Below are 27680 nucleotides of genomic sequence, written 5' to 3' on the forward strand. Positions count from 1 at the left end.
GCTTTGTCAGAGAGTTTCAGATGTCCTCTCAAGGATTTCAGAGCTGGACTCAGTTTCTTTAAATACTCCAAAGGCATGTGGAATGTGGTGTAGAGGATGACTTTGAGGAAATTAACAGTAGAGCTCTTTTATCATGACGTGACAGAAATGAGAGTGCAAGTCAGTGGTGCCATGCTAGATGGGGAAAAGTGGATCTCCCTGCATCTCTCACCTTTGATTTAGGATATTACATTTCTGTACAGTACACAAGTTGAGCACAAGTCAACTCCACAATTACTGACAATCCTTCTTTAAATATAATATACTGTACAGTATTGAACTTAAAAATAGAGATGCTTTATAGTTTATTTTAACTTGAGTATTTCCTGATTATTTCTTTAGTGTAGCTTTGTTCTGCAAAACTCTCTGTTTCAGCTCTGACGGCTAACAAAATTGGAGAACATGTTAAAAGATGTTGGACCACTCCTTCAGACAAAATATTAAAAAGTACAGTATATGTTTATGTCTGCTTAGGTTCTTAACCCAGTTTAATTCAGAGCCAACCTTTTCCCATTGGGATAAGCATTGCGTTTATTAAAATATATATATTTATTTGTCTTGTTCTCAATTATATTACATACTGTTCTAATCCTATTTTTGCCTGTTGCTAATGAGCACATCAATTTAAATTAGAAAAGCTATCAGAAAATATATCAAAAAATATAAACAGAACAGCAATTTCAACAGTGATACAGAATAAAAGAACATTAACTTATTTGATAAAACATACCTTGTCTGTGTTTGAAGCAGGAATTTTTGGTTGTCAAAATGAGGCACTGTTCCTTTAAAAACATTATGGATGTTGAAAAACCATTGGTATCAGGCTGTTGTTGAAATTAAGAATTATGATGATATATGCTCCCTGTCTAGAACTTGAACCTAAGGTCTAAGGTGGTGAGAGGGGTGAGTGCTCCACCAGTAACTTGCTACCAAGGTTGGTATTCCAAAAACAGATGACTCCTGAATAATGTCTGAAAAGCTGCCTATGCTTGGAAAATGAACATAAATGTGTTTACACGCTGTGGTGTTATTCAATGTTTTTTGTTTCCTGATAAAACACATCAACAAAAATTGGTACCTCGTGCAAATATTTTATAGCATTAAATCATGGAAGTAGGCTTATTTACACGTTATCTCTTACAGCAATTGCTCATTTCCCGGTAGAAATCCAAAAGCTACATCCCATTCTCTTCATAATAGCACCAGCACAAATAGATGTGAAGTCTATTAGGTGACTATAGAAGTGGCTATTTAAAGTCATGGAGACAGCTATGTGTATACATGTCAGAGATAACCCCAATAGGACACCTTGCGCTTAAAGATTTTTTGATTTTGGACTTTATGTCCCAGAATGCACATTGGTCAGGTGACTGTGGCACTCACCTGAACCGAGGTGACTAATTAGTCTTTGCCGTGCATCTGTTGGAATGCTGTTTTCCCAGTGTTGCCCAGCCGTCTGGCCTCGATGACCCTGTCCAAAGATGGGAGATACTTTGTCTCTGCCACACTTTCTGATTTTGGACTTCTGTCCCAGAATGCACCTCAGTCAGGTGATGGGGGCACTCATCTGAACCGAGGTGACTAATTAGTTTGGTTATACTGTATCTAGCCATGTTTTGAGTCTTTGTCTTGCATCTGTTGAAATGTTCTGTTCTGTTGGAATGCTGCTTTATTCTGTTGGAATGCTGTTTTCTAATCAGTTTTGTCACGCCGCCTTGCCATGCTTCATGTTTTGTTTTAGTTTTGTTGGTCCATACAGTAGCTGTATGTATAGTTTTGTTCTTGTTTAGTGTTTGTTTTTGTTTAGGTTTTTTAATTTTTATGACGCCTTTTTTTTTTTTTTTTTGCAAAACTGTGTAAAACATTTGGAAAACTTTTAAGAAGTACATGAATTGTTTAATATAATCCACCACACACCTTGTTTTACAGAAAGGAAAGTCATTGGAGCTGCTTTTGTGCTCAGTTCCTAGTTTAATTACAGGTAAGTTTTCTCATTCTTAACTTGATATGTAAAGATAGATGATACCTGTAAATAATGACTTATCTACCTTTGTGGTATACCTGTACACTTAATGTGCTGCAATTAAACAATTTAGGCTGGTGTGTACAGGAATCAGGTACAGAAAAGGAATCCTGTATTGAAGATGCCGTCCAAAATTTACATGACTCGTATCTTGTATTCGGGGGGCCTTGCTGAAAATCTGACTCAAGGGAAAGCTAGCTCGGGGGAAAGCCCATTTAATTCAATTCAATTTTATTTGTATAGCGCTTTTAACAATTGTCATTGTCGCAAAGCAGCTTTACACAATCAAAAGAATTTTGGAAGTTCGTATGAAATGTGAATATCTATGAATCAAAATGATGAGATTGTCCCTGATAAGCAAGCCAAGGGTGACGGCGACAGTGGCAAGGAAAAATTATTTGGGTGATAACGGATAGCAGGGATTGATCTGCAGTCATAATGTGTGCTAGGCGGCTGGCAATTTAATATAACAGTTGATGTCTAAGCTAAAATAGTCCAGTCCAGTCCAGTTTGTTGTTGGAGGTATAGGTATATAGAAGGAGAAATACAGTCACACAATGTATAAGGTGAATGTATATGTAGTGCAGAGTGCAAGCAGGGACTCCGGCAGGACTAACTATGGCATATGACAATAGTCCAACCTAGAAGTGATAAAAGCATGAATAATTTTTCTGCATCATTTAGTGACAATATATTTCTTATCTCGGCAATATTTCTGAGGTAAAAGAATGCTATCCTGTTAATATTATCTACATGTGCTTCAAATGAAAGACTGGAATATATAATGACATCGAGTTCTTTTACTGTTGCACTTGATGAAACAGAAAGGCAAACTAAAGTTACAGTCTAATCAAAAAGCTTGCTTTTAGCTGCATGTGGTCCGATGACTAAACTTCTGTGTTAACAGGATTAAGCAGAAGAAAGTTAATTAACATCCAGTCTCTTATGTCCTTTACACATTGCTCAACTTTATTAAGCTGGTTTTTCTTATCTGGTTTTGCTGAGACAAATGTCATCAGCATAACAATGAACACTAATACTATGCTTATGAATTACTGTAAGTTGTCCAGAGGAAGCATGTAAAAAGAAAAAAGCAGTGGGCCCAAAACTGAACCGTGTCACTATTTGGTTCTACAGTCACAGTGGATCCTGATTTACTCCTAATGAGTCCAGTGTGGACATAAATGCTGTTTTCAGAATTAGAGAATCAGAATCCGAAAGAGTTTTATTGCCAAGTACGCTTGCACGTACAAGGAATTTACAGACGTGACAGTGACAGAGCTTCCAGAACAAAAAACAAATGACAAGACAAGACAACACGACACACAAAAAAAGTTGAGATCAAATGGAGTAGGGTGTGAGATACTTTTAAATAAGTTACATAAATAAATACTTCAGGTCCTGAGAGATGGTCGTGCCCAGGAACCGGAATGACTCCACTGCTGTCACAGTGCTGTTCATGATGCTGAGTAAGGGAAGTGCAGGTGGGTTTCTCCTGAAGTCCACGATCATCTCCACTGTTTTGAGCGTGTTCAGCTCCAGGTTGTTGTGACTGCACCAGCTGCTCGACCTCACTTCTCTATGCAGACTCATCACCATCCTGGATGAGACAGATGATTGTAGTGTGATCTGCAAATTTCAGGAGCTGGACAGTGGGGTCTGTAGAGGTGCAGTCGTTGGTGTAGAGGGAGAAGAGCAATGGGGAGAGAACGCATCCCTGAGGGGCTCCAGTATTGCTGGTGTGGCTGTTGGACATAAATTTCCCCAGTCTCACTAGCTGCTGCCTGTCTGTCAGAAAGCTGGTGTTCAAGTGACAGATACTGTAGAGCTAGGAACAAAGAGCTGGATTAGTTTGGTCGGAAGCAGTGCTGGGATGATTGTATTAAAAGCTGATGAAAAGTCTATAAACAAGACCCTTGCATAAGCCCCTGGTTTATTTGCCTGCTCGGTGGTTAAGGCATTGGACTACGGTTCGGAAGATCCCAGGTTCAAACCCCACAACCACCAAGTTGCCACTGTTGGGCCCTTGAGCAAGGCCCTTAACCCTCAACTGCTCAGATGTGTAATGAGATAAAAATGTAAGTCGCTCTGGATAAGAGCGTCTGCCAAATGCCTAAATGTAAATGTAAATGTCCAGATGTTGAAAGATGAAGTGCAGTCCCATGTTGACTGCATCATCAACAGACCTGTTTGCTCTATAAGCAAACTGCAGGGGGTCCAGTAAGGGTCCTGTGATGTCCCTCAGATAGGCCAACACCAGTCTTTCAAATGACTTCATGACCACAGATGTTAGGGCGACTGGTCTGTAGTCATTAAGTCCTGTGATTTTAGGTTTTTTTTGGAATGGGGATGATTGTGGAACGTTTAAAGCACAAAGGCACTTTACATTGTTCCAGTGATCTGTTGAAGATCTGTGTAAAGATGGGAGCCAGCTGATCAGCACAGGATTTCAGATAGGCTGGTGTCACACCGTCTGGGCCTGGAGCTTTCCTTTTTTTTTGTTTTAGAAAGATCTGGTAAACATCCATTTCACAGACCTGGAGTGCAGGGGGGGGAAGGGGTGGTTGTCAGAGGTGATAATGGTGGTGTAGAAAGAGGGACAGGAGTGTGGTGTGAGACTGGGAGTTTCAAATCTACAACAGAACTTATTCAGGTCATCAACCAGTTGTTGATTCCCTACAGAGTAGGTTGATGGCGTCTTGTAGTTAGTGATGGTTTCAGGCCTTTCCACACAGGGTAGTACGCAGAAAACAGATTTTCCAGTTTTTTAGAGTAGCTTCTCTTAGCCGCTCTGATTGCCCTTGTTAGTGTGTTCCTGGCCTGGTTGTACAATATCCTGTCCCCACTCCCGTAGGCATCCTCTTTGGCCTGACGAAGCTGTCTGAGTTTTGCTGTAAACCATGGTTTGTCATTGTTATATGTAAAGAATGTCCTGGTAGGGATGCACATGTCCTCACAGGAACTGATGTAGGATGTTACAGAATCTGTGAGCTCGTTCAGATTGGTGGCAGCAGCTTCAAAAACACTCCAATCAGTGCAGTCAAAACAGGCCTGTAATTCCTGCTCTGCTTCACTGGTCCATCTCTTTACTGTCCTTACTACAGGCTTAACAGATTTATGTTTTTGCCTATAGGTCGGGAAAAGATGAACCAGGCAGTGGTCAGAAAGTCCTTAAGCTGCTCTAGAGACGGAGCGATATGCATCCTTTATTGTGGTGTAGCAGTGATCCAAAGTATTTTTGTCTCTGGTGGGGCATGTAATGTGCTGTTTGTATTTAGGCAGTTCACGTTTGAGGTTTGCTTTGTTAAAATCCCCAAGTATAATTATAACTGTCATGACCCGCCAAGTCACAGCCCTGGCATGAATCACCTGCACACTCCAGTTTCATGATCCATCCCACTGCTTTCTTTTCACCGCCTCATTCTCCACTCTGCACACCTGTACTCAATCTATAATCACCTCTCCTCCCTACTTAACTCGTACTCTAACTACACTTCCTCGCCAGATTATTGTGCACTCACCATGTCCAGTATTCCAGCGTTCTGTCTCGTTTTGCCTTCTCGTTTCCGACCTCGCTTCGTTTCAATGACCACGTCTTCGCCTCACGTCACGGATCATTCGCCATCTCGGATTCTCCCGGTACTGACCTTTGGAACTGTTTCTCGACCACGAGCCTGGATTATGGACATTTCCCCTGATCTCCGGCTTCGACCTCTGTCTGTTTCTCGACCACGAGTAATTCCCATGCGTCTGCGTCATCTGCGAGCCAACCCGACCTCAAGTCACACACGCCGGCTCTCTACACGGAGCTCATTCACCTCGCGCCGGCGCTCCGCTTCCGCATTCCATGCGAGCTCAAGTCACACACGCCGGCTCTCTACACAGAGCTCATTCACCGCACAGCGGTGCTCCGCTTCCGCATCCAGTACAAAGTGCCCGCGTCAGCGCAAGCAGGTTCCCAATCTAACTGTCACGTCCTGCTCCTCATCTGCACTTGGGTCTACCACGGCAACTACGAACCGTGACAGTATAATCTGGCCAAATATGGACCCAGCAGAGATTACTCACCTGGAGGGGGCATTAAAGAGTCAAGAAACTCTCTTGGATACTCACCAGCAGGAAAATTGACAGATAACGAACACTCTCCAAACTCTCACTGAGACGCTGACGTTACTCACCAACCAAGTGCAGCAAACACACCCGTCCTCAGCACCCCCTTGTTTGCCCCCCCCTCCGGTGGATGCCTTCCATCACGAGCCATGTCTCCCGGCGCCACCCACCTATAACGGGGATCCCTCCACCTGTCGCTCTTTTCTCTCTCAATGCTCTCTCGTGTTTGAGCTGCAAGCCTCCTCATTCCCCACAGAACGGTCAAAAGTCGCTTACATAATCACCCTCCTCTCCGGGAAGGCAAGGGATTGGGGAACGTCACTATGAGATGCACAGGTTCCCTGCTGTTTGACCCTCAAAGCTTTCGATGATGAAATGAGGAGAGTTTTCGACCGTTCATTTTCGGGTCACCAGGCAGCAAACCAAATACTCCAGCTACGCCAGGGGGCTCGCTCCGTCTCTGACTATGCCATTGATTTTCGTACTTTGGCTCCCTCTAGTGGCTGGAGTGAGCAGGCGCTCTTTGATGCATTTTTTCATGGACTTTCCGATTTAATCAAGGATGAGCTCGCAGCCCGTGAGCTTCCATCGGATCTGCAGGGGCTATTTGACCTAGCGACCCGTATTGACGCCCATAAACAGACTCGGCAAGAGGAACATTATCAATCTCCTAAGCCTTACCCCCCGACCATGACCTCAGACACATCGAATTCATCTCCTGAACCAATGCAGGTTGACCGCACACGCATCTCGCCAAAGGAACGGCAATGGCGAAGGGATGACGGGGCCTGTTTTTACTGCGGAAGGATTGGCCATGCCGTATGTAACTGCACATTAAAGGGGCAGAACCCCCCGGTTATGCTGGGTACCATGGGGAACTCCAGCTTTACCTCTTTCTCAGATAAACGATCATGCTTTGCTGTTACACTAACCCTCAAAGAGCAGTCTCATATTACATATGCCCTGGTGGACTCTGGAGCCGACCAAAACCTAATGTCCTCAGCCACGGCCTCTCAATTGGAGATTCCGCTTGTACGAGTCACTCAACCATTCAATGTTCAGGCGCTCAATGGAAGCAAACTTTCTCAGATCACTCACCGCACTTTCCCCGTTACGCTATGCTTCTCTGGCAACCATACAGAAACCATCACCTTCCTCATCGTGAGAAATGCACACGCCCCGATTATTTTGGGGCTGCCATGGTTAAAGATACATAACCCCCACATCGATTGGGTAAGAATGAGCATTCTCGATTGGCACTCAACTTGCCACTCTTCGTGTCTACGCTCCGCGGCCATAACCCAGACTCGTTCCACGCCACAGGAGGAGATTCCCAGTTTATCCCAGGTCCCGGTAGATTAACTAGATCTGCAGCCGATCTTCAGCAAGTCACGGGCTGTCTCACTACCACCTCACCGACCCTACGACTGTGCTATTGATCTCCTCCCAGGAACCACCCCACCCAAAGGGCGACTCTACTCCCTCTCTCGCCCTGAAAGAGAGGCCATGGAACAATATATTACCGAATCGCTTGCGGCAGGGATCATCCGCCCCTCGTCCTCCCCTGCTGGTGCGGGATTTTTTTTTTGTGGAAAAGAAAGACAAGTCCCTCAGACCCTGCATCGATTACAGAGGATTGAACGAAATCACCATTAAAAACCGCTATCCACTTCCCTTAATGTCTACTGCCTTTGAGCTGCTCCAGGATGCCCGCATTTTCACCAAGTTAGACCTGAGAAATGCTTACCACCTAGTCAGAATAAGGGAAGGTGATGAGTGGAAGACCGCCTTTAACACCCCTACTGGTCACTATGAATACCTGGTGGTTCCATTCGGTTTAACCAACGCACCCGCAGTTTTCCAGGCACTCATTAATGATGTCCTCAGAGACTTCCTCAACATCTTTGTGTTTGCATATCTTGACGATATCTTGGTCTTTTCTCGTTCACTAAGGGAACACAAGATCCACGTACGTCAGGTTCTACAACGGTTATTGGAAAACAAACTTTATGTCAAGGCTGAAAAATGTGAGTTTCACGTTGACTCCACCTCCTTCCTGGGATTCTCTATCTCACCTGCGGGCATTCAAATGGACCCGACCAAGGTCAAGGCAGTCACAGACTGGCCAGTGCCATCTTGTAGACGAGAGCTTCAACGCTTTCTGGGGTTTGCCAACTTTTATCGCCGTTTCATTAGGAGTTACAGCACGGTGGCAGCCCCGCTCACAACACTCACCTCCACTAAGACGCCATTTAAATGGAATCCCCTGGCAGAGAAGGCTCTAGCTGAACTCAAGCACCGTTTTACCACGGCACCCATCCTTACCTTCCCAGACCCCTCCCTTCAATTCGTTGTCGAAGTTGACGCTTCTGAGACGGGAGTCGGGGCCGTTCTTTCTCAGAGGTCACCAAAGGATAATAAGCTTCACCCCTGCTCCTTCTTTTCCCGTCGACTCACAGCCCCGGAGCGCAACTATGACATCGGAGACCGTGAGTTACTGGCAGTCAAGCTCGCCCTTCAGGAATGGAGACACTGGCTGGAGGGGGCTGAACACCCGTTTTTAGTCTGGACTGACCACAAGAACCTTGAATACTTAAGATCAGCCAAAAGACTCAACTCACGCCAAGCACGCTGGTCATTGTTCTTCTCACGCTTCCACTTCACGCTGTCCTATCGCCCAGGTTCCAAGAATGTCAAGCCCGATGCCCTCTCCCGGCAGTTCTCCACTCCTCAGGATACACCCTCAATAGAGACCATCCTTCCACCTCACTGTCTTGTGGCCACTACACGGCTGGAAGTGGAGAACGCAGTCCTTCAGTCCCTTGAACAAGAGCCAGGCCCAAGCAATGTCCCACCTGGGCTACTTTTCGTACCAGCACGTCTACGCCCCCAAGTTTTGGATTGGGCACACTGCTCCAGACTAGCCTGCCACCCAGGGGTGACCCGTACCCGTTTTTTGACGCAACAACGCTTTTGGTGGCCCACTATCAAGGAAGATGTCGGAGACTTTGTGGCATCCTGCGACACATGTTCCAGAAATAAGACTACAAATCGTGCCCCCGAGGGTCTCCTAAGACCCCTCCAGATTCCCCACCGCCCCTGGTCTCACATCTCTATTGATTTTGTGACCGGATTACCACCTTCAGACAAGAACACCTGTATTTTAACCGTGGTCGACTGGTTCTCAAAGTCTGCCCACTTCATTCCATTACCCAAACTTCCCTCTGCCAAGGAGACAGCCGAGCTTCTAATTACTCATGTCTTTCGACTTCACGGACTGCCTACAGACATTGTCTCAGACAGAGGCCCTCAGTTCTCAGCACAATTTTGGAAGGCCTTCTGTGGTCTTATCGGGGCCACACCTAGTCTCTCGTCTGGCTTTCACCCTCAAAGCAACGGCCAAACTGAGCGGATGAACCAGGAACTCGGAAAATCATTGAGGTGCATGGCGTCTCACGACACTTCTTCTTGGAGCCGCTTTCTCCCATGGATCGAGTATGCTCATAACTCGCTCCCCACCTCCTCCACGGGAATGTCCCCTTTCCAGTGTTGTCTCGGTTACCAACCACCACTGTTCCCCTCCCAGGAGGAAGAAGCTGCGGTCCCCTCAGCTCAAGCCTTTGTTCGCCGCTGCAAAAGGACATGGCAACGTGCTCGTACCCGACTACAACATTCGGTCAGCATCTTCCAGCACAAAGCTAACAGGCATCGTCTAGCCGCTCCCAGGTACCACATCGGCCAAAGGGTCATGCTCTCTGCTCGCGATCTTCCACTCAAGACAACTTCCAAGAAGCTCTCACCAAGGTTCATCGGCCCATTCACCATCACCCGCATCATCAACCCATGCTCCGTCAGACTGGCCCTGCCATTGTCCATGCGCCAAATTAATCCCACCTTCCACGTCTCCCAGATCCGTAGGTTGGTTGCGTGTCCGTTGGCTCCACCCCCCCCTCCCCCACCACCACCCAGACTCATAGATGGGGGGGAGGCCTTTACAGTTCGCCGGCTTCTTAAGTCTCGCCGACGTGGACACGGCCTTCAGTACTTGGTGGACTGGGAGGGCTATGGCCCTGAAGAAAGAAGTTGGGTACCAGCCAGATTTATACTAGACCGATCTCTGATTACTGAGTTCCACAGACTTCACCCCGAGGCGCCTGCTAGAACGCCCGGAGGCGTTCGTAGAGGGGGGGGTACTGTCATGACCCGCCAAGTCACAGCCCTGTCATGAATAACCTGCACACTCCAGTTTCATGATCCATCCCACTGCTTTCTTTTCACCGCCTCATTCTCCACTCTGCACACCTTTACTCAATCTATAATCACCTCTCCTCCCTACTTAACTCGTACTCTAACTACACTTCCTCGCCAGATTATTGTGCACTCACCATGTCCAGTATTCCAGCGTTCTGTCTCGTTTTGCCTTCTCGTTTCCGACCTCGCTTCGTTTCAATGACCACGTCTTCGCCTCACGTCACGGATCATTCGCCATCTCGGATTCTCCCGGTACTGACCTTTGGAACTGTTTCTCGACCACGAGCCTGGATTATGGACATTTCCCCTGATCTCCGGCTTCGACCTCTGTCTGTTTCTCGACCACAAGTAATTCCCATGCGTCTGCGTCATCTGCGAGCCAACCCGACCTCAAGTCACACACGCCGGCTCTCTACACGGAGCTCATTCACCTCGCGCCGGCGCTCCGCTTCCGCATTCCATGCGAGCTCAAGTCACACACGCCGGCTCTCTACACAGAGCTCATTCACCTCGCGCCGGCGCTCCGCTTCCGCATTCCATGCGAGCTCAAGTTACACACGCCGTGTACTACACATTTATCTTTGCGCTTTACTTCAGTTTCGCTGTACAACCACAAGTCGTCACTCACAACCTCTCAGATCTGGCAGTACAACCTCAAATCCCTTTTTTTCTAGACTTTTGCTACTCATTTTGCGATATTCCTGTAGCAAAACTCACTTGTGCACTTCGACCAATTAAATGACTTCATTTCCACTCAGCCCCGCTCCCGACTCTGCTCTCTCAAGTTCGCGTTTACAAGTGCACAAGTGAGTTTTGCTACAGGATTATCGCAAAATTAGTAGCAAAAGTCAGAGCGCTGGGATTTGAGGTTGTACTGCCAGATCTGAGAGGTTGTGAGTGCCGACACTTTACACATTTGTCACTATTAATCTGCAACTTCGAATTCAAAACACAGGTGTTCTGAGCAAAGGTGGGACAAAGTCATTGTTTGGCAAGTCACAAGTAAGTCTCAATTCATTGCCCTCAAGTCTCGAGTCAAGTCCCGGGTCAAGAGATTAGGCCCACCACGACGATGTTGTCAGCAAACTTAATGATGGTGGTGGAGCTGGTAGTGGCCACACAGTCATATGTGTACAAAGAGTACAGCAGGGGGCTTAGAACACATCCTTGGGGGGCTCCAGTGCTGAGAGTGTTGGAGGCTGAGACATGTCTGCCCATCCTTACTGCCTGTGGTTTGCCCAGAGTCCCAGGTGCTCCAGCTTGGTGGTGACTAGTGTCCAAGTAAATAAGTGATGTGTGGAGGAGATGAGAGATGGCATCGTCTGTGGAACGATTTGGACGATAAGCGAACTGTAGTAGGTCCAGTGTGTCGGCTAGTGAAGAAATGATGAAGTCTCTACATATAACAAAAATATAACAAAAATTAAATAATTATATATTTGCACCATGGGAAATAAAGTTCAAATCAACTAAACACAAAAAACACAACAAAGAGTCTTTGGGCGCGAGTCTGGCCTCCCCACCCGGAGGCTGCAAATCCCGTCATTTGGACAGTGCTGCATTAATAGCAAAACAGGGTTCTCGCAGCCGGGCTGAGGAGCGGGCACGACATCCTCGGAGCCGAGCTTGGAGCGGGCACGGCTTCCTCAGGCTGTGGAGCTGGCACGACATCCTCAGGCTGAGGAGCTGGCACGACGTCCGCAGGCTGAGGAGCTGGCGCAACGTCCTCGAAGCCGCCTGGAGGATGAAGAAGCGCAACATCCTCATTGTCGAGCAGAGGCAGAGAAGGATGAAACGCGACGTCCTCGCTGACAAATGTAGCGGCGGAGGAGGAAGTACGATGTCCTTGCTCTCGAGCTGCGGAGGGGAAATGCGACATCCTCGCTCTTGAGCTGCGGAGGGGGAAGCGTGACGTCCTCGCTGCTGAGAGGAGGAAGCGCGACGTCCTCGCTGTCAAGGAGAGGCGGAGAAGGAAGAAGCGCAACATCCTCGCTGACGAACGGAGGCGGAGGAAGCGCGACATCCTTAAAGTCGAGTGACGGCGGATGAAAAGGAGGAAGCGCGACGTCCTTGCTCTCAAGCGGAGGCAGGGTTAGGGTTAGGAGAGGCGAAGGAGGAGGAAGCGCGTCGTCCTGGCTGTCCATCGGAGGATAAAGCGCGTCGTCCTCGCTGTCCAGAGGAGGCGTGAGAACGATGTATCCTCCGTGCCGAACAAAGGAGGAGGAAAGCTCGCAGCATGGTTATCTGGCTGGTTATCTCTCTTTCCATTGCCGCTCAGCCTGAGGTTCTAATTCCCAATTGTCACCGCCATACCTGACCCTCCTGGCCCGTACCTCTTGGTCGGTGCGGGGAATCATGTCCCCTCCAGCTGCGTCCTTTTTGAACGGTGTACGCCGAATGGCGAGCCTGCAGCCCTCCCAGCTCTGCTGCGCCCTTCGTCTCTCCTGTGCTCCTCGCAGTCGCACCGGACGGCCCGTCGCCCGCTCCTACAGTCTGCTCGCTCCGACGCCCTCGTCATTCTTCTTCTTTCTTCTTTGTCTTTCGGCTGTTCCCTTTCAGGGGTCGCCACAGCGAATCATCTGCCTCCATCTAACCCTATCCTCTGCATCCTCTTCTCTCACACCAACTAACTTCATGTCCTCTCTTACTGCATCCATAAATCTCCTCTTTGGTCTTCCTCTAGACCTCCTGCCTGGCAGTTCCAACCTCAGCATCCTTCTACCGATATATTCACAATCTCTCCTCTGAACATGCCCAAACCACCTCAATCTGGCCTCTCTGACTTTATCTCCAAAACATCTAACCTGGGTTGTCCCTCTGATAAACTCATTCTTAATCCTATCCATCCTTGTCACTCCCAAAGAGAACCTCAACATCTTCAGCTCTGCTACCTCCAACTCTGCCTCCTGTCTTTTCTTCAGCGCCACTGTCTCTAAGCCGTAGAGCATCGCTGGTCTCACCACTGTCCTGTACACCTTTCCTTTCATTCTCGCTGATACTCTTTTATCGCACAACACACCTGACACTTTTCTCCACCCATTCCAACCTGCCTGTACCCGCCTCTTCACCTCCTTTCCACACTCTCCGTTGCTCTGGACCGTTGACCCCAAGTACTTAAAATCCTGCACCTTCTTTACCTCTGCTCCCTGTAGCCTCACCGATCCTCCTGAGTCCCTCTCATTTACACACATGTATTCCGTCTTGCTGCGGCTAACCTTCATTCCTCTGCTTTCCAGAGCATACCTCCACCTCTCCAAATTTTCCTCCACCTGTTCCCTGCTCTCGCTACAGAGCACAATGTCATCTGCAAACATCATAGTCCATGGGGACTCCTGTCTTACCTCATCTGTCATCCTGTCCATCACCAGAGCAAACAAAAAGGGGCTTAGAGCCGATCCTTGATGCAGACCCACCTCCACCTTAAACTCTTCTGTCACACCTACAGCACATCTTACCACTGTCTTACAGCTCTCATACATGTCCTGCACCACTCTAACATACTTCTCTGCCACTCCAGACTTCCTCATACAATACCACAGCTCCTCTCTTGGCACCCTGTCATACGCTTTCTCTAAATCTAAAAAGACACAATGCAACTCCCTGTTACCTTCTCTGTACTTCTCCGCCAGCATCCTCAAAGCAAATACTGCATCTGATGTACTCTTTCTAGGCATAAAACCATATTGCTGCTCACAAATGTTCACCTCTGCCCTTAACCTAGCTTCCACTACTCTTTCCCACAGCTTCATTGTCTGGCTCATTAGCTTTATACCTCTATAATTGCCACAGCTTTGCACATCTCCCTTGTTCTTAAAAATTGGCACTAATACACTTCTCCTCCATTCCTCTGGAATCCTTTCACTCTCCAAGATCTTGTTAAACAAACTTGTCAAAAACTCTACTGCCACCTCTCCTAAGCACTTCCATACCTCCACAGGTATGTCATCAGGACCAACAGCCTTTCCACTCTTCATCCTCTTTAACGCCCTTCTCACCTCACTTCTACCAATATTTGCTACTTCCTGTTCCACAACAGTCACCTCTTCTACTCTTTGTTCTCTTTCGTTTTCCTCATTCATCAACTCCTTAAAATACTCCTTCCATCTTCCCATCACCCTCCTGGCATCTGTCAGTACATTTCCATCTCTATCTTTAATCACTCTAACCTGCTGCACATCCTTCCCATCTCTATCTCTCTGCCTTGCCAACCTGTACAGATCCCCCTCTCCCTCCTTACTGTCTAGCCTAGCATACAAGTCCTCATATGCTCTTTGTTTGGCCTTTGCCACCTCTACCTTCACCTTACTCTGCATCTCCCTGTACTCCTGTCTACTCTCTTCAGTCCTCTCAGTGTCCCACTTCTTCTTAGCTAGCCTTTTTCCCTGTATACACTCCTGGACTTCCTCATTCCACCACCAAGTCTCCTTGTCCACTTTTCCCTTACCTGATGATACACCAAGTACCCTCCTACCTGTCTCCCTGATCACATTGGCTGTGGTTGTCCAGTCAACTGAAAGCACCTCCTGACCACCCATAGCCTGTCTCAACTCCTCCCTGAAGACTACACAACATTCTTCCTTTCTCAGCTTCCACCACTTTGTCCTCTGCTCTGCCTTTGTCCTCTTTGCCTTCCTCACCACCATGGTTATTTTACACACAACCATTCTGTGTTGTCTGGCTACACTCTCCCCTACCAACACTTTGCAGTCACTGATCTCTTTCAGGTTACAACGTCGACACAAGATGTAGTCGACCTGAGTGCTTCTGCCTCCACTCTTATATGTCACCCTATGTTCCTGCCTCTTCTGGAAGAAAGTATTTACCACTGCCATTTCCATCCTCTTTGCAAAGTCCACCACCATCTGTCCTTCTACATTCCTGTCCTGAAAACCAAACCTGCCCATCACATTTTCATCACCTCTGTTCCCTTCCCCAACATGTCCATTGAAGTCTGCACCAATCACCACTCTTTCACCTCTGGGGATGCTCTGCATCACTTCATCTAACTCACTCCAGAATTTCTCCTTCTCTTTTAACTCACATCCTACCTGTGGGGCATAACCACTAACAACATTGAACATTATCCCTTCAATTTCCAGCTTCAGACTCATCACCCTATCTGATACTCTCTTCACCTCTAGAACATTCCTTACAAACTCCTCTTTTAGGATAACTCCTACTCCATTTCTTTTCCTATCCACACCATGGTAAAACAATTTGAACCCTGATCCTAAGCTTCTAGCCTTGCTACCTTTCCACCTGGTCTCCTGCACACACAGTATATCCACCTTTCTTCTCTGCATCATATCAACTAACTCTCTTCCCTTCCCTGTCATGGTCCCAACATTCAAAGTCCCCACTATCACTCCTAAACTCTTGCCTTTCCTCTTCTCTCTCTGCTTACGAACACGCCTTCCTCCTCTCCTTCTTCGAACATTTAGGGGAGACACCTCTGCTATGCCACTTTGAAGGTGTAGCATTCTGTCACCTTGTGCTCGATGGCGTGTACGTGGCATAAATGCAAAGGCAGTAAAAGAGGAGTTCCAGATAATCTTTTATTGCTATATTAATGTATGACAAAAACAAAAGCTCTTTTCTTCGAGCACTTACGAATCTATAATATAACAACTCTCAAAAACACAACCAACACAACAAACTATAACAAATGCTACACATTTATAATACTGAGACTAATGAGCGACCTCGGCTCAGGTGCGTGCTCCCTTTACCTGACCAAGGTGCACCATGGGCAATCAAATCAACTAAACAAAAAAAAAACACAACAAAGAGTCTCAAAAACCCTTACAATTGTCTTAAAGCAAATTTACAAAATGTTAAGAAAATTTATAGAAGTGTGTATGTGTGAGAAAAAAATGAGTTTAGATAATAATAAGATTTTGAGATTGTCCCTGATGAGCAAGTCGAGGTCGACGGTGTCAAGGAAAAACTCCTATCCTCATTTGGGTGATAATGGATAACAGGAATTATATAACAACATCATGTGTGTTAGGCTGCTGGAAATTCAGTATAACAGAAGTTGTGTGGATCACTGAGAGCTCAGGAGGAGCATGTGTAGATCCAAACCATTATCAAGCTGAATCCAGCTGGGGATGGTCCTTCTCTGGATGCCTCAAGATCTTCGAAGGGTTGGCCTCTGCCTACTGGAGCATTGGCACAATGGCAGACATCTCTCCAGGATGGGTGGAGAAAAGAAGATCTCCGGGATGGGTAAAAAAAAAAGAAGAACTGGATTGTATCATCTTCCAGATGGCAAAAGTGTGAATATATCGTGTTGCTGATGTGTATTGTTCTTTATAATGTGATAAGCCCTAGTGAGAACCCTGGTGTTGTAAATGTCCTGAAGGGCTACTCCACAGATGAACTGTGCAGTTTAATCACCCGCTGAAGAGCTTTTTATTCCTGAGCAGTGCAATTCCCAAACCACACTGTAATTGAGCTGGTGATTACACTTTCGACTGTACTGTAATGATTGTAATGTTCAAAGTGTCTGATTTTGTATATCAATTATTGTATTGCCACTTAATTTAAGATATTGGCATTTAATTTGAGATATGTGCATATTTGAGATATATAAAAGGCATCGCCAGTGCTTCCTTTATTTCCTTTACTTTAATTATTAGTGAAGTCAAGTTTCACCTGAGAGCAATTCATCAATTCAGGACACATCTACAGAAAATAAAAGTAACAAATACACTTAAATATAAATTTATAGAAAATATTCTTGACAGCTGGTTATATATATCAACTGGTTCAACCATTTTCACTGTAATGACTTATACAATGGCGTTTGTATAAATCATGTACAGTAGGTAGTCAACCAGGCTTCCTATAACTTGCGTGCTCACCGGTGCGGCAAAACGACAGCAGCTAAAATAAATCAGTCGCATTTTAAAGTAAATCGTGAAATGACTGCCAGGTGGCACAAACGTGGCATTTACAGTTTCTGCTATTTTTTTTAATGTAATTAAACAAATTTTGTTTAGATAGACAATCTAGTTCATTAGCTGATAATTTTATTCATAGAAAGAATAATCTGTTATATAGCCTATCTCTGTATCTGATTATTGATATTATTTAATAAAAAATACATTTAAAGACATCAAACTTTAAACTGGTTCAACCATTTTCACTGTAATGACTTATACAATGGCGTTTGTATAAATCATGTACAGTAGGTAGTCAACCAGGCTTCCTATAACTTGCGTGCTCACCGGTGCAGCAAAACGACAGCAGCTAAAATAAATCAGTCGCATTTTAAAGTAAATCGTGAAATGACTGCCAGGTGGCACAAACGTGGCATTTACAGTTTCTGCTATTTTTTTAATGTAATTAAACAAATTTTGTTTAGATAGACAATCTAGTTCATTAGCTGATAATTTTATTCATAGAAAGAATAATCTGTTATATAGCCTATCTCTGTATCTGATTATTGATATTATTTAATAAAAAATACATTTAAAGACATCAAACTTTGAACACAGAAATAACTGGAAAATTAGACTTTAATAATAGAATATTAGAATAACTTAAAACACAAATTGTCTTACATTTCTGTAAATGTTTCATATGTTTTTTTTACAGGAATTTTGTTGTACTAAATAATATTTATGCAGTATACTCTAAAAATGCTGGGTAGTTTCTTTAAACACATTGTTGGGTTGTTAATGCCAGGTCAAAATTCTGGGTATTTCGAGTATTTTTAACACATTGTTGGGTTGGCTCATGCTGGGTCAAATGAGATGTAGTGGGCCATTTACAAATGAACACCTGTTATTCTATGGTTTCTCATATAGCAGCCTGCAAAATATTTGAAATATTACTGGTATTGTGTCACAAAATTTAGTTTTATGAGTTGTTTAGACGAGAATGCATGTGTGTACAGACCAAAACCTCCATCACTTATTGAAGATAGCGGCAATTAAAAAAATTGCCATAACGTTTTCGAAGATTTGAGCTCCAGGCAATCCCCAGATGCTCTACGCTCATGTATCCACCCAACGCAACCTCATCTCACGCAGCCTTATTTCAACTTCTGAAAACTACCGCTGGCTGTGATGTCTCTTTAGTGGTTTTAGTATTTTATGGTAAATTAATGTAATTTTTAAATTAGTTTTTTAGTAAGTTGTGGTAGGAGCAAGCATATTTATTGTTAAAATTAAATGCTTTGACATGTGGGTGTGAGGTTAATGTTTTTTTCTCATTCTGTTTTTTTTATTATTTAAAAAAATGAGAAATGGGACAGCTATATTTGAAAATAAGCTATACTTGCATCCTTATAAAATATTCAATACTGTATAAGTTGTCATCACATCATCACAGACCTTTCCTATTGTTGGAGGCAATGCCATTGAGACAGACTCTTTGATGGAGGCTGTTGACGTTGATGTTGATGTTTTTGATGTTAACTACACAAAGCCGTGTCTTCCCACCTGGGCGTTTTTCCAGCACTGTATATCAGGGGATCATTGATGGGGATGAGTCCTTATTTGTTACATTTTTGACAACAATTTTTTCAGCCCACATTTAATAAGTACAATTTAAAAAGGTTTTAGTGTTCTTGTTCTTAATGTTATTGTGAAGTTAATTAAATAGTAATAGTTAAAATAATAAAAGTAATTGTTTAATAGTTTAAATTGTTAATATTGTTAAAATTGTTAAATATTAAGATAATATTACATGATTTGTATTGAAAACTTCTAAATAAAAATTGTTTAAACATCGTAGTAAATGCAAAAACAAATACAATTCAAATTCAGATTTATAAGGGCCTCTTGGTTTTATTGTTTTACAGAGAGTGTTTATTTGGGCCACATGAAATAACCCAGCTTTTTAAGATTTACCCCAGGTAGAGTGTAAATTTTACCCACTGTTTGGGTCAAATGAACAACCAGAATTCTGGGTTTAATTGGTAAAAAGTTTCCACTGTATTCTATAAAACAACTGATACACGTGCCCGCCCTCGCAGCCCCGCTGCCGAAGAGGAAAAGTGTGGTTAGGTTTTTGCGTCAGCGAGAATTCGCGCCGGCCATCAACAGCGGGAGAAGCGCCGTCACGAGGGAGCGTGCAGGAGCGCTGCCTCCGCGTGCTCAGTTCTGCCACTCCGCGCACCAACACTTAGCATCAGCTGTGTGCCCGCATGCCAGTGTGGCACAGCCCCCGGAACTGCACATGCACAACCTTTATCCCTTTCTTTCCTTTCTCCCTCCTTCAACACTTTCCTTCCCCATTTTACCTAAATAAATTACCCTTTTCCTGTAAGACCTCGCCTCGTGTCCGTGCTTTATGGTGCCGCCCGTGCAACATGGGTCGAATCCGTTACAGATCATAACAGTCTACTGCATTTCATTCTTATAATAACGCACAAACACAAGCGGGGCTGAATGACCAACATCAGCTGACGCAGTAGAACGTCCTGACAATGTTATAATTTCTATGGTCATTTATTTTAGTTAATAAATCTACTATAAATTTAAAGGACACAAGATATAAGACGACACAAAACCCTACACGCGTCTTTTCTAATTACACGTGAAAAAATTTTAAGGCTCACTGTGTTAACATTTATTTTGTTTAAATTTGATCCTAATAAGATTTAATTTAATTAAAATCCTACATTTGTATCGTCATTTTAGTTCTGTGATTATAAATTTGTTTAACTACAATGTTTTACTTGATTTTATCCGCTACTACGTGCAGTTCTAAAACTCTGTGTCTCATTAATCCAGCAGAGAATGAACTAAGGCATGAGGCGTCAGCCTGTAGTTATATAGCGCCACTCAACGGTAAAAGCCAGCAAACGCACAAAGCCAAACGGTACCGCCGAGCACGGCGACGGTAGGACCTACATTCCGATTGATTAACCACTGTACCTCTCAGGTGACACACACACACACAAAGACTGGCGACTCCCAGACGTATTCAGCACGTCCCTCTGCCAAACAGAGCAGCAATGACGTTAAAAAACTGAAAATTTTGCTTTCTATAAGTATATATTTTTCAGGTCTGCGAGGAAAGTATACACAGTTTTTATTTTCGGTTCATAGTTGTTACGCTCGCTCTTGATGTCTAGGGAAGATAAGAAAGCCGACATAAGAAAACAAAAAGTTAATATAATAAAGGCCATCACTGATTTCTACCAGGAGAGTAAACTATGTACAAGATGGAGCCAAACTCGAGACGTGCAATGAGCGTCAGCAATTTTTAGTAAGTAAAGCACAAAACACCCAATTGCTCCATAGTTACAGTGGAAAGCAATAGTTTAGAGAGAAAGAAATAATATTTACAAAAATATATACAAAAGATTTAAACTGCAAATTCAGCCATGGGAGCCATGAGCAGAGCTTAAAGCAAATAAATAAATAAATAAATAAAGCAGAACACCTTGTATCTTATGCACAGCAGTCTGCATCACTTCTGGGTTCTTATACTGGGCTAGGGCCGTCTTATTTATTCCAAGAGGAATCACCGTCGCGCTGAGAATGAGGATTGACAGGGGCGATGTCCAATCCCAGGACCTAAAAGACGTAGGAATCAAGAACACAATAGAGACATCCCCAAAATACTACGGGATGTAACAGTATGAATATTTAATTAATAAGGGCACCAATCAGGATATGCATAATATTTAAACAATTCCTCCTACAGGCCAATCATTTCCAGCAAGTGGACACCAATGTACTTAAACATCTCACAGTTGGTTTTTGTGAATTGCACACAATTTAAAAGTCATAGTAAGGACAAGATTGTAAGACGTATCAAGTTTATAGACTATATAGGAGGGACAGTTAAAGTTTTAATTTAACTTGATTCAATTTGTAAGGGGATTTTTGAGATACTCTGTCATTATCACAAGATTAATGTAAATATTTACTAATTACTTTTTACAGTGTCATTTACAACTAGAATATAATCAATGACCATGACTTTGTTCGACCACTTTAAATTTACCTTTCTGGATGATGGCTTCTGTGCACGGGATATTGTTGATCAAAAAATCAATGAGTCCACTTCATCGGTGAGTTTTCTCCATCACATATTAATTCATCTTTAAAGGGGTGTCATGCATATTGCATGGTATTATATCTTTTCGATGTTTTTGATGACACTTTTGTTGTGTTTATCATGTAGGATGACAAGGATGCTTTCTATGTGGCAGACCTGGGGGATATCCTTAAGAAGCATCTTAGATGGGCACGTGCCTTGCCTCGTGTCACACCTTTCTATGCTGTGAAATGCAATGATAGCCAGACTGTTCTAAGGACACTGGAAACTCTGGGAACAGGCTTTGACTGTGCAAGCAAGGTTTACATTTTTTTTGTTTTGCAATATTTTGGTGGCACAGGAGTTAGCACTTTTGCACCTTAATTAACACTTAACTTAATTAACACTTTGAGGGTAGGAGGGTCGGATCTTTTCTCTGTGCTTAAAGTTCTCTTCAGAAGTCCTCTGTGCATGGTTTCCCCGTGCTTTGTGGCCTTCCTTTAAGTAGGCAAGTACCTCTTACAGTCCAAAGACATGCACAGTAGATTAGTGTATCCAACTTTTCTCTGGTTTGTGAATGGGTGCTTGAGTGTTTGAAGTGTTGAAGAGGAGACTGGAAGGTAGCAGCAGGGAAAAATGTATATGTTAATATCAGATCTATGAGGAAGAGAGCAAGAGAGTAGAATTAACTCCTTTTTATATAAAATAATTCTAACACCCCCTGTGACCCTACACAGGATAAGCAATATAGACAATAAATAAATAAATATCACCAGTGCTAAATAATCACTTTCTAAATTTGTAGATTCTTCGATGTATATCGGTAATTTAATAACATGTTCCAGTTGTAGCAGGAGAAGATATTGTACTGAGCTATTTGTACTTTTGTACTTTCTTTAGACTGAGATTCAGCTTGTGCAGTCTCTGGGAGTGGAGTCCAGCAGGATCATTTATGCCAACCCCTGTAAGCAGGTGTCGCAGATCAAGTATGCTTCTGCACATGGAGTGCAAATGATGACATTTGACAGTGAAGTGGAACTAATGAAGGTTGCTCGGAGCCATGACAATGCCAAGTAAGTAGCTTTCTGTATTTAAAATTATAATTATGCTATTGTGTTTAAATAATGACAAAAACTAGAGAATATTAAAGTCCATCTAACCATGATTTGTACATCCACGCAGGCTAGTGCTGCGTATAGCTACAGATGACTCTAAGGCAGTGTGCAGGCTAAGTGTGAAGTTTGGAGCCACGCTGAAAAATAGCAGGCTGCTTTTAGAGCGGGCAAAGGAGCTGGGCCTGGACATCATTGGAGTCAGCTTTCATGTAGGCAGTGGCTGTACTGACCCAGAGACATACACCCAGGCTATTGCAGATGCACGCTGCGTCTTTGACATGGGGGTGAGTGGTTACAGGCTTTGAATTTGTGTATCTGGTACTAACGTATAGGTGTAAAGTGCTTCTTTTGCACTGTTACATTACTGGACTGAAATTTACATCCTTACTTAGGCTGAGTTGGGCTACAATATGACTCTATTGGATATTGGTGGTGGCTTCCCTGGCACTGATAAATTCAAGCTAACATTTGAGGAGGTTAGTTTACCACTTTTTTTATTCATAAAAATAGAGGTGTCTTTTGTCTTTTAATGTTACATTTTTGCTAATATTTTTTTAATTCACTTAGATTACTGCTGTGATTAACCCTGCGCTGGACAAGTACTTTCCTGCAGACTTCGGTGTGAGGATAATTGCTGAGCCTGGGCGATTCTATGTAGCTTCTGCATATACGCTAGCTGTGAACATCATTGCTAAAAAAGTCAACATGAAGGAACAGTCTGGCTCTGATGGTAAGCGCCAGATTCCATTCGCTACCTGTAACTTAATATCTCAAAAATAACAGCCTTACTTTTTTTCTTAATATAATGAAGATAAAGGCAATGTGACCAGTGACAGAACTCTAATGTACTATGTCAACGATGGCATTTATGGATCTTTTCAAGATGTAATTCGGGGATATGAACATGTGACACCCATTGTGCACAAGGTAAGGAAATATATTGGTATGTTCTTTTAGCTCCATCTCCATAAATAAAAATAAAAAAAGGTTTTTGCCTTTATATTGGTTAGAACTTAAAGATATATTTAAATTATATCTTTATGGTGCATACACTCACCTAAAGGATTATTAGGAACACCATACTAATACACTAATCCTTTCGCCTTTAGAACTGCCTTAATTCTATGTGGCATTGATTCAACAAGGTGCTGAAAGCATTCTTTGGAAATGATGGCCCATATTGATAGGATAGAGATTTGTGGGATGCACATCCAGGGCACGAAGCTCCCGTTCCACCATATTCCAAAGATGCTTTATTGGGTTGAGATCTGGTGACTGTGGGGGCCATTTTAGTACAGTGAACTAATTGTCATGTTCAAGAAACCAATTTGAAACGATTCGAGCTTTGTGACAAGGTGCATTATCATGCTGGAAGTAGCCATCAGAGGATGGGTACATGGTGGTCATAAAGGGATAAACATGGTCAGAAACAATGCTTAGGTAGCCAGTGGCATTTAAACGATGCCCAATTGGCACTACGGGGCCTAAAGTGTGCCAAGAAAACATCCCCCACACCATTACACCACCACCACCAGCCTGCACAGTGGTAACAAGGCATGATAGATCCATGTTCTCATTCTGTTTACGCCAAGTTCTGACTCTACCATTTGAATGTCTCAACAAAAATCGAGACTCATCAGACCAGGCAACATTTTTCCAGTCTTCAACTGTCCAATTTTGGTGAGCTTGTGCAAATTGTAGCCTCTTTTTCCTATTTGAAGTGGAGATGAGTGGTACCCGGTGGGGTCTTCTGCTGTTGTAGCCCATCCGCCTCAAGATTGTGCGTGTTGTGGCTTCACAAATGCTTTGCTGCATACCTCGGTTGTAACGGGTGGTTATTTCAGTCAAAGTTGCTCTTCCATTAGCTTGAATCAGTCGGCCCATTCTCCTTTGACCTCTAGCATCAACAAGGCATTTTCGCCCACAGGACTGACGCATACTGGATGTTTTTCCCTTTTCAAACCATTCTTTGTAAACCCTAAAAATGGTTGTGCGTGAAAATCCCAGTAACTGAGCAGATTGTGAAATACACAGACCGGCTCGTTTGGCACCAACAGCCATGCCACACTCAAAATTGCTTAAATCACTTTCTTTCCCATTCTGACATTTAGTTTGGAGTTCAGGAGATTGTATTGACCAGGACCACACCCCTAAATGCATTGAAGCAACTGCCATGTGATTGGCTGATTAGATAATTGCATTAATAAGAAATTGAACAGGTGTTCCTAATAATCCTTTTAGGTGAGTGTATATTGGAAGACCCAAAACCAGTCTCTCTAGTTTTCTGTCTGTGGGGCTGTATGTATGTCTGTCCAGCCAGATTTTGTCACAGCATCACACAAAATTAGTTGGACAGAATTTGATGAAATGTTTGCAGTACTAAGATATTTAAAATTAAATTAAAATGTTTAGGAAAAGTGATGTTACGAACAGTTATTTGGCGGATTTAAAAATCTACTTTAAAAAAAGCTACTAATAAGGTACTTGCTCAATGCAAACAAACACCTGCACCAATAGATATTAAGTAGATATTAAGATCATCCCGGGTTAGTTTGTGATATTAAGTAGAAATGCTAAACTAAATATTTTTACTGTGATTGCTTAATATCTTTTACAGCTTGTTTTTTTTTTTTTTTTTTTTTTTACAAAATTTAAAGCTTTATTCCTCCTACACTGAAAAAAAAAATCCTTTGAATTTACTTAATTTTAATGTGTACATCGGTCGCACATCATCAAAATGTGGCCAAATTACACAATTTTTGTCTGCTAAACCAAAGTATTCCATTCATGTTAAACTTGTGTGAAAGAATCATGTTGACCTAACCTAATCTTTATCATTTACTGTAATAGCAATTGATTGTGCAAGTGTAATGTAATTGAATTATGTCTATGATACTCCATCATAATTGAAAAGTCTAATAATTTCTTAGTGCTTACATCATTTAAATGTTCAATGTAAATTTTTTAAAAAAAATTAATCTGTCGAATTAATTTTTATTAGGTTCATTTAACTTATTTACTAAAGCTGCGTCCAACATTATTTAATACTGTTAACATAAATGAATAGGGTTGGTACAACTCAAGTAAATTTAAATTTTACCCCTGATGAACAGAATTTTGTGAAGGAAAGAAGCATAAGAAAAATGGAGATTTTTATTTTATGTTTAATATAAACCCTGTTTTACACCAGCAGCAACTTACAAATGAGGTCTCAATTTAAAAATATGTACAAAACATAAAACACCACAAACCAGTATTAATCATAAAAAATAAATTAAACACCAACAGAAACGTTTTGTACTTTAATTGTACATTATGACTTTTAAAAATGACCGTTAGATACGGTTGGTCTTGAAGTCAGATGCAGACAGGACATTTTTCAGTCACAAACTCCTGTGAAAAAAATACAGAGATAGATTCAATTAAAATTCATGATACTTAATTTAGCAAAAGAACAACATTTATACTTTGTTCCCCTCGCTTCACAACTCATGAGAACAGACCAAAACCTGAACCGAACCGCAGATTAAGCACGCGCATATAACCGTCTGTATTTTAAGTGTGATTAAAAATACAAGAAATAGCTTAAACCAAAATAACGTGACTAAACATCGCTAAACAGCAGGTGACATTTATGTACAGGTCGTTTCTATTTAGAAAGATTTCCACACACCCGTCAACCGCTTGTCTTCTTAACAAACTGTGTTCTCTTCTTGCGATATCTTCTTGCGATGTTTGCTTTGATATTTCCGTTTTTCATAGTGACAAGATCTCTTTGGTTTATCTCATCATGGTTGAATCTAATACATGTTAAGTTGTTGAACTGCATGCAAATACAACATAATTTATTCATATTCATCTTGGAAACATGCAATTATTATGTACAAAACACATATTACATCTTAGTACATGTAACAGGTAGCCAACTTCCTTTTTTTGAGTTTACTTTTTCGATTTCTCATCTGTGATTCACATTCAGATTACCGTAGAGTCTATTTGGCTGACAACAAAACAAGTACAACTAGTATTCAAGTATAACAAAATATTCAAAGTTAAAAAAATTTATTTCTTTGTATTAAGTTTGGCAGTGAGTTCTGCCGTGCAGAAAGACATGCAGACATTTACAGTACGTCGGCTTCAACCTGAAATAATAATATCACTGGGTACATTAAAGCTGATCAGCTTAGTTTAAGCTTTAACCCTTTATTTCTACAAACTCTTTGACCATCAATGATGGGTACTATAGCTAGTTAATCCTTATTTGTGTTTGGCAAATTACAGGCATGTTTAATTGATTTCACATATTACTGAATATTACAGTTAGGTTTTTACTCTACAGAAAATGAAGCCTGATGAGCTCATGTACCCATGCACTATTTGGGGTCATACTTGTAATGACCTAGACCGCATTGTGGAACTGTGTAACCTGCCTGAGCAGCAGGTAGGAGATTGGCTGCTGTTTGAAAACATGGGTGCTTACACTGTGGCTGCCTCATCAACCTTTAATGGCTTCCAAAAACCAGACATCCATTATGTCATGTCTAGATCAGCTTGGTAAGCTCACAGTTTCTGATTTCTGGTTTTGATCATGCTGGTTGCACTGAATTTGCATTTATGCTGACTTGATCTGTGGATTCTGATAAAGTACGTAATTCTTGTTTATTGTATTTTAGGCAATGCATGCAGCAGATCCATGGCCACTGTAAATGTGAAAGCACCCTGGAGCCGCCTGCTTAGCCCTGGGCCACCATTTGCAGGCTCTAGGTCACCACATATGTGGCACCAAAAGGCTGCAATGAATTAAGTTGAATTAAAACCATATTGATTTTCCTCTTATAAAAAAAACACTGCTTGGACCCAATGTTATAGAGCAGTTTACTGTTTTTAATTTTGTTGTATTTCATGCAGGTATTAAAATACTGAAACTATTAAAGAAAATATTTTAAAAAATTAACAATATGAAGCAATAAATGAATAATAAATGTAGTAGTACCGGCAAGAATTAAAAGCTACTTTCATGTCTGTCTACTTATCTTGACTGATGAAGTTCATCTTCTGCCTAACAATTAAAAAAAAATTTCAAAACAAAAAAGGTGGTTTGTAAAAGTAACACCCACATAAACACCAGAACCCAAGATTTC

General features: G+C 42.7%; 1 protein-coding gene across 2 annotated transcripts; it reads left to right on the forward strand.

Moving 5' to 3' along the window:
* The first annotated feature begins 1556 nt into the window (after positions 1-1556).
* Positions 1557-27678, forward strand: LOC128535774 (ornithine decarboxylase-like). 2 transcript variants are annotated; one of them, XM_053509824.1, is made up of 11 exons: positions 1557-1616; positions 1969-2020; positions 21331-21458; positions 21572-21745; positions 22325-22497; positions 22607-22823; positions 22932-23015; positions 23107-23269; positions 23351-23466; positions 26879-27093; positions 27213-27678. In XM_053509824.1, exons 3-11 carry the CDS (start codon positions 21357-21359, stop codon positions 27274-27276), a joined length of 1308 nt encoding a protein of 435 aa, XP_053365799.1. In that variant the 5' UTR covers positions 1557-1616; positions 1969-2020; positions 21331-21356; the 3' UTR covers positions 27277-27678. The 2 variants fall into 2 exon arrangements, with proteins under 2 accessions (XP_053365799.1, XP_053365798.1); XM_053509823.1 differs by lacking the exon at positions 1557-1616 and having other exon boundaries at positions 1934-2020.
* Positions 27679-27680: the final 2 nt, after the last annotated feature.

The sequence above is a fragment of the Clarias gariepinus genome, chromosome 13 (assembly GCF_024256425.1).
Source record: "Clarias gariepinus isolate MV-2021 ecotype Netherlands chromosome 13, CGAR_prim_01v2, whole genome shotgun sequence".
In the NCBI taxonomy this organism is placed as follows: domain Eukaryota; kingdom Metazoa; phylum Chordata; class Actinopteri; order Siluriformes; family Clariidae; genus Clarias; species Clarias gariepinus.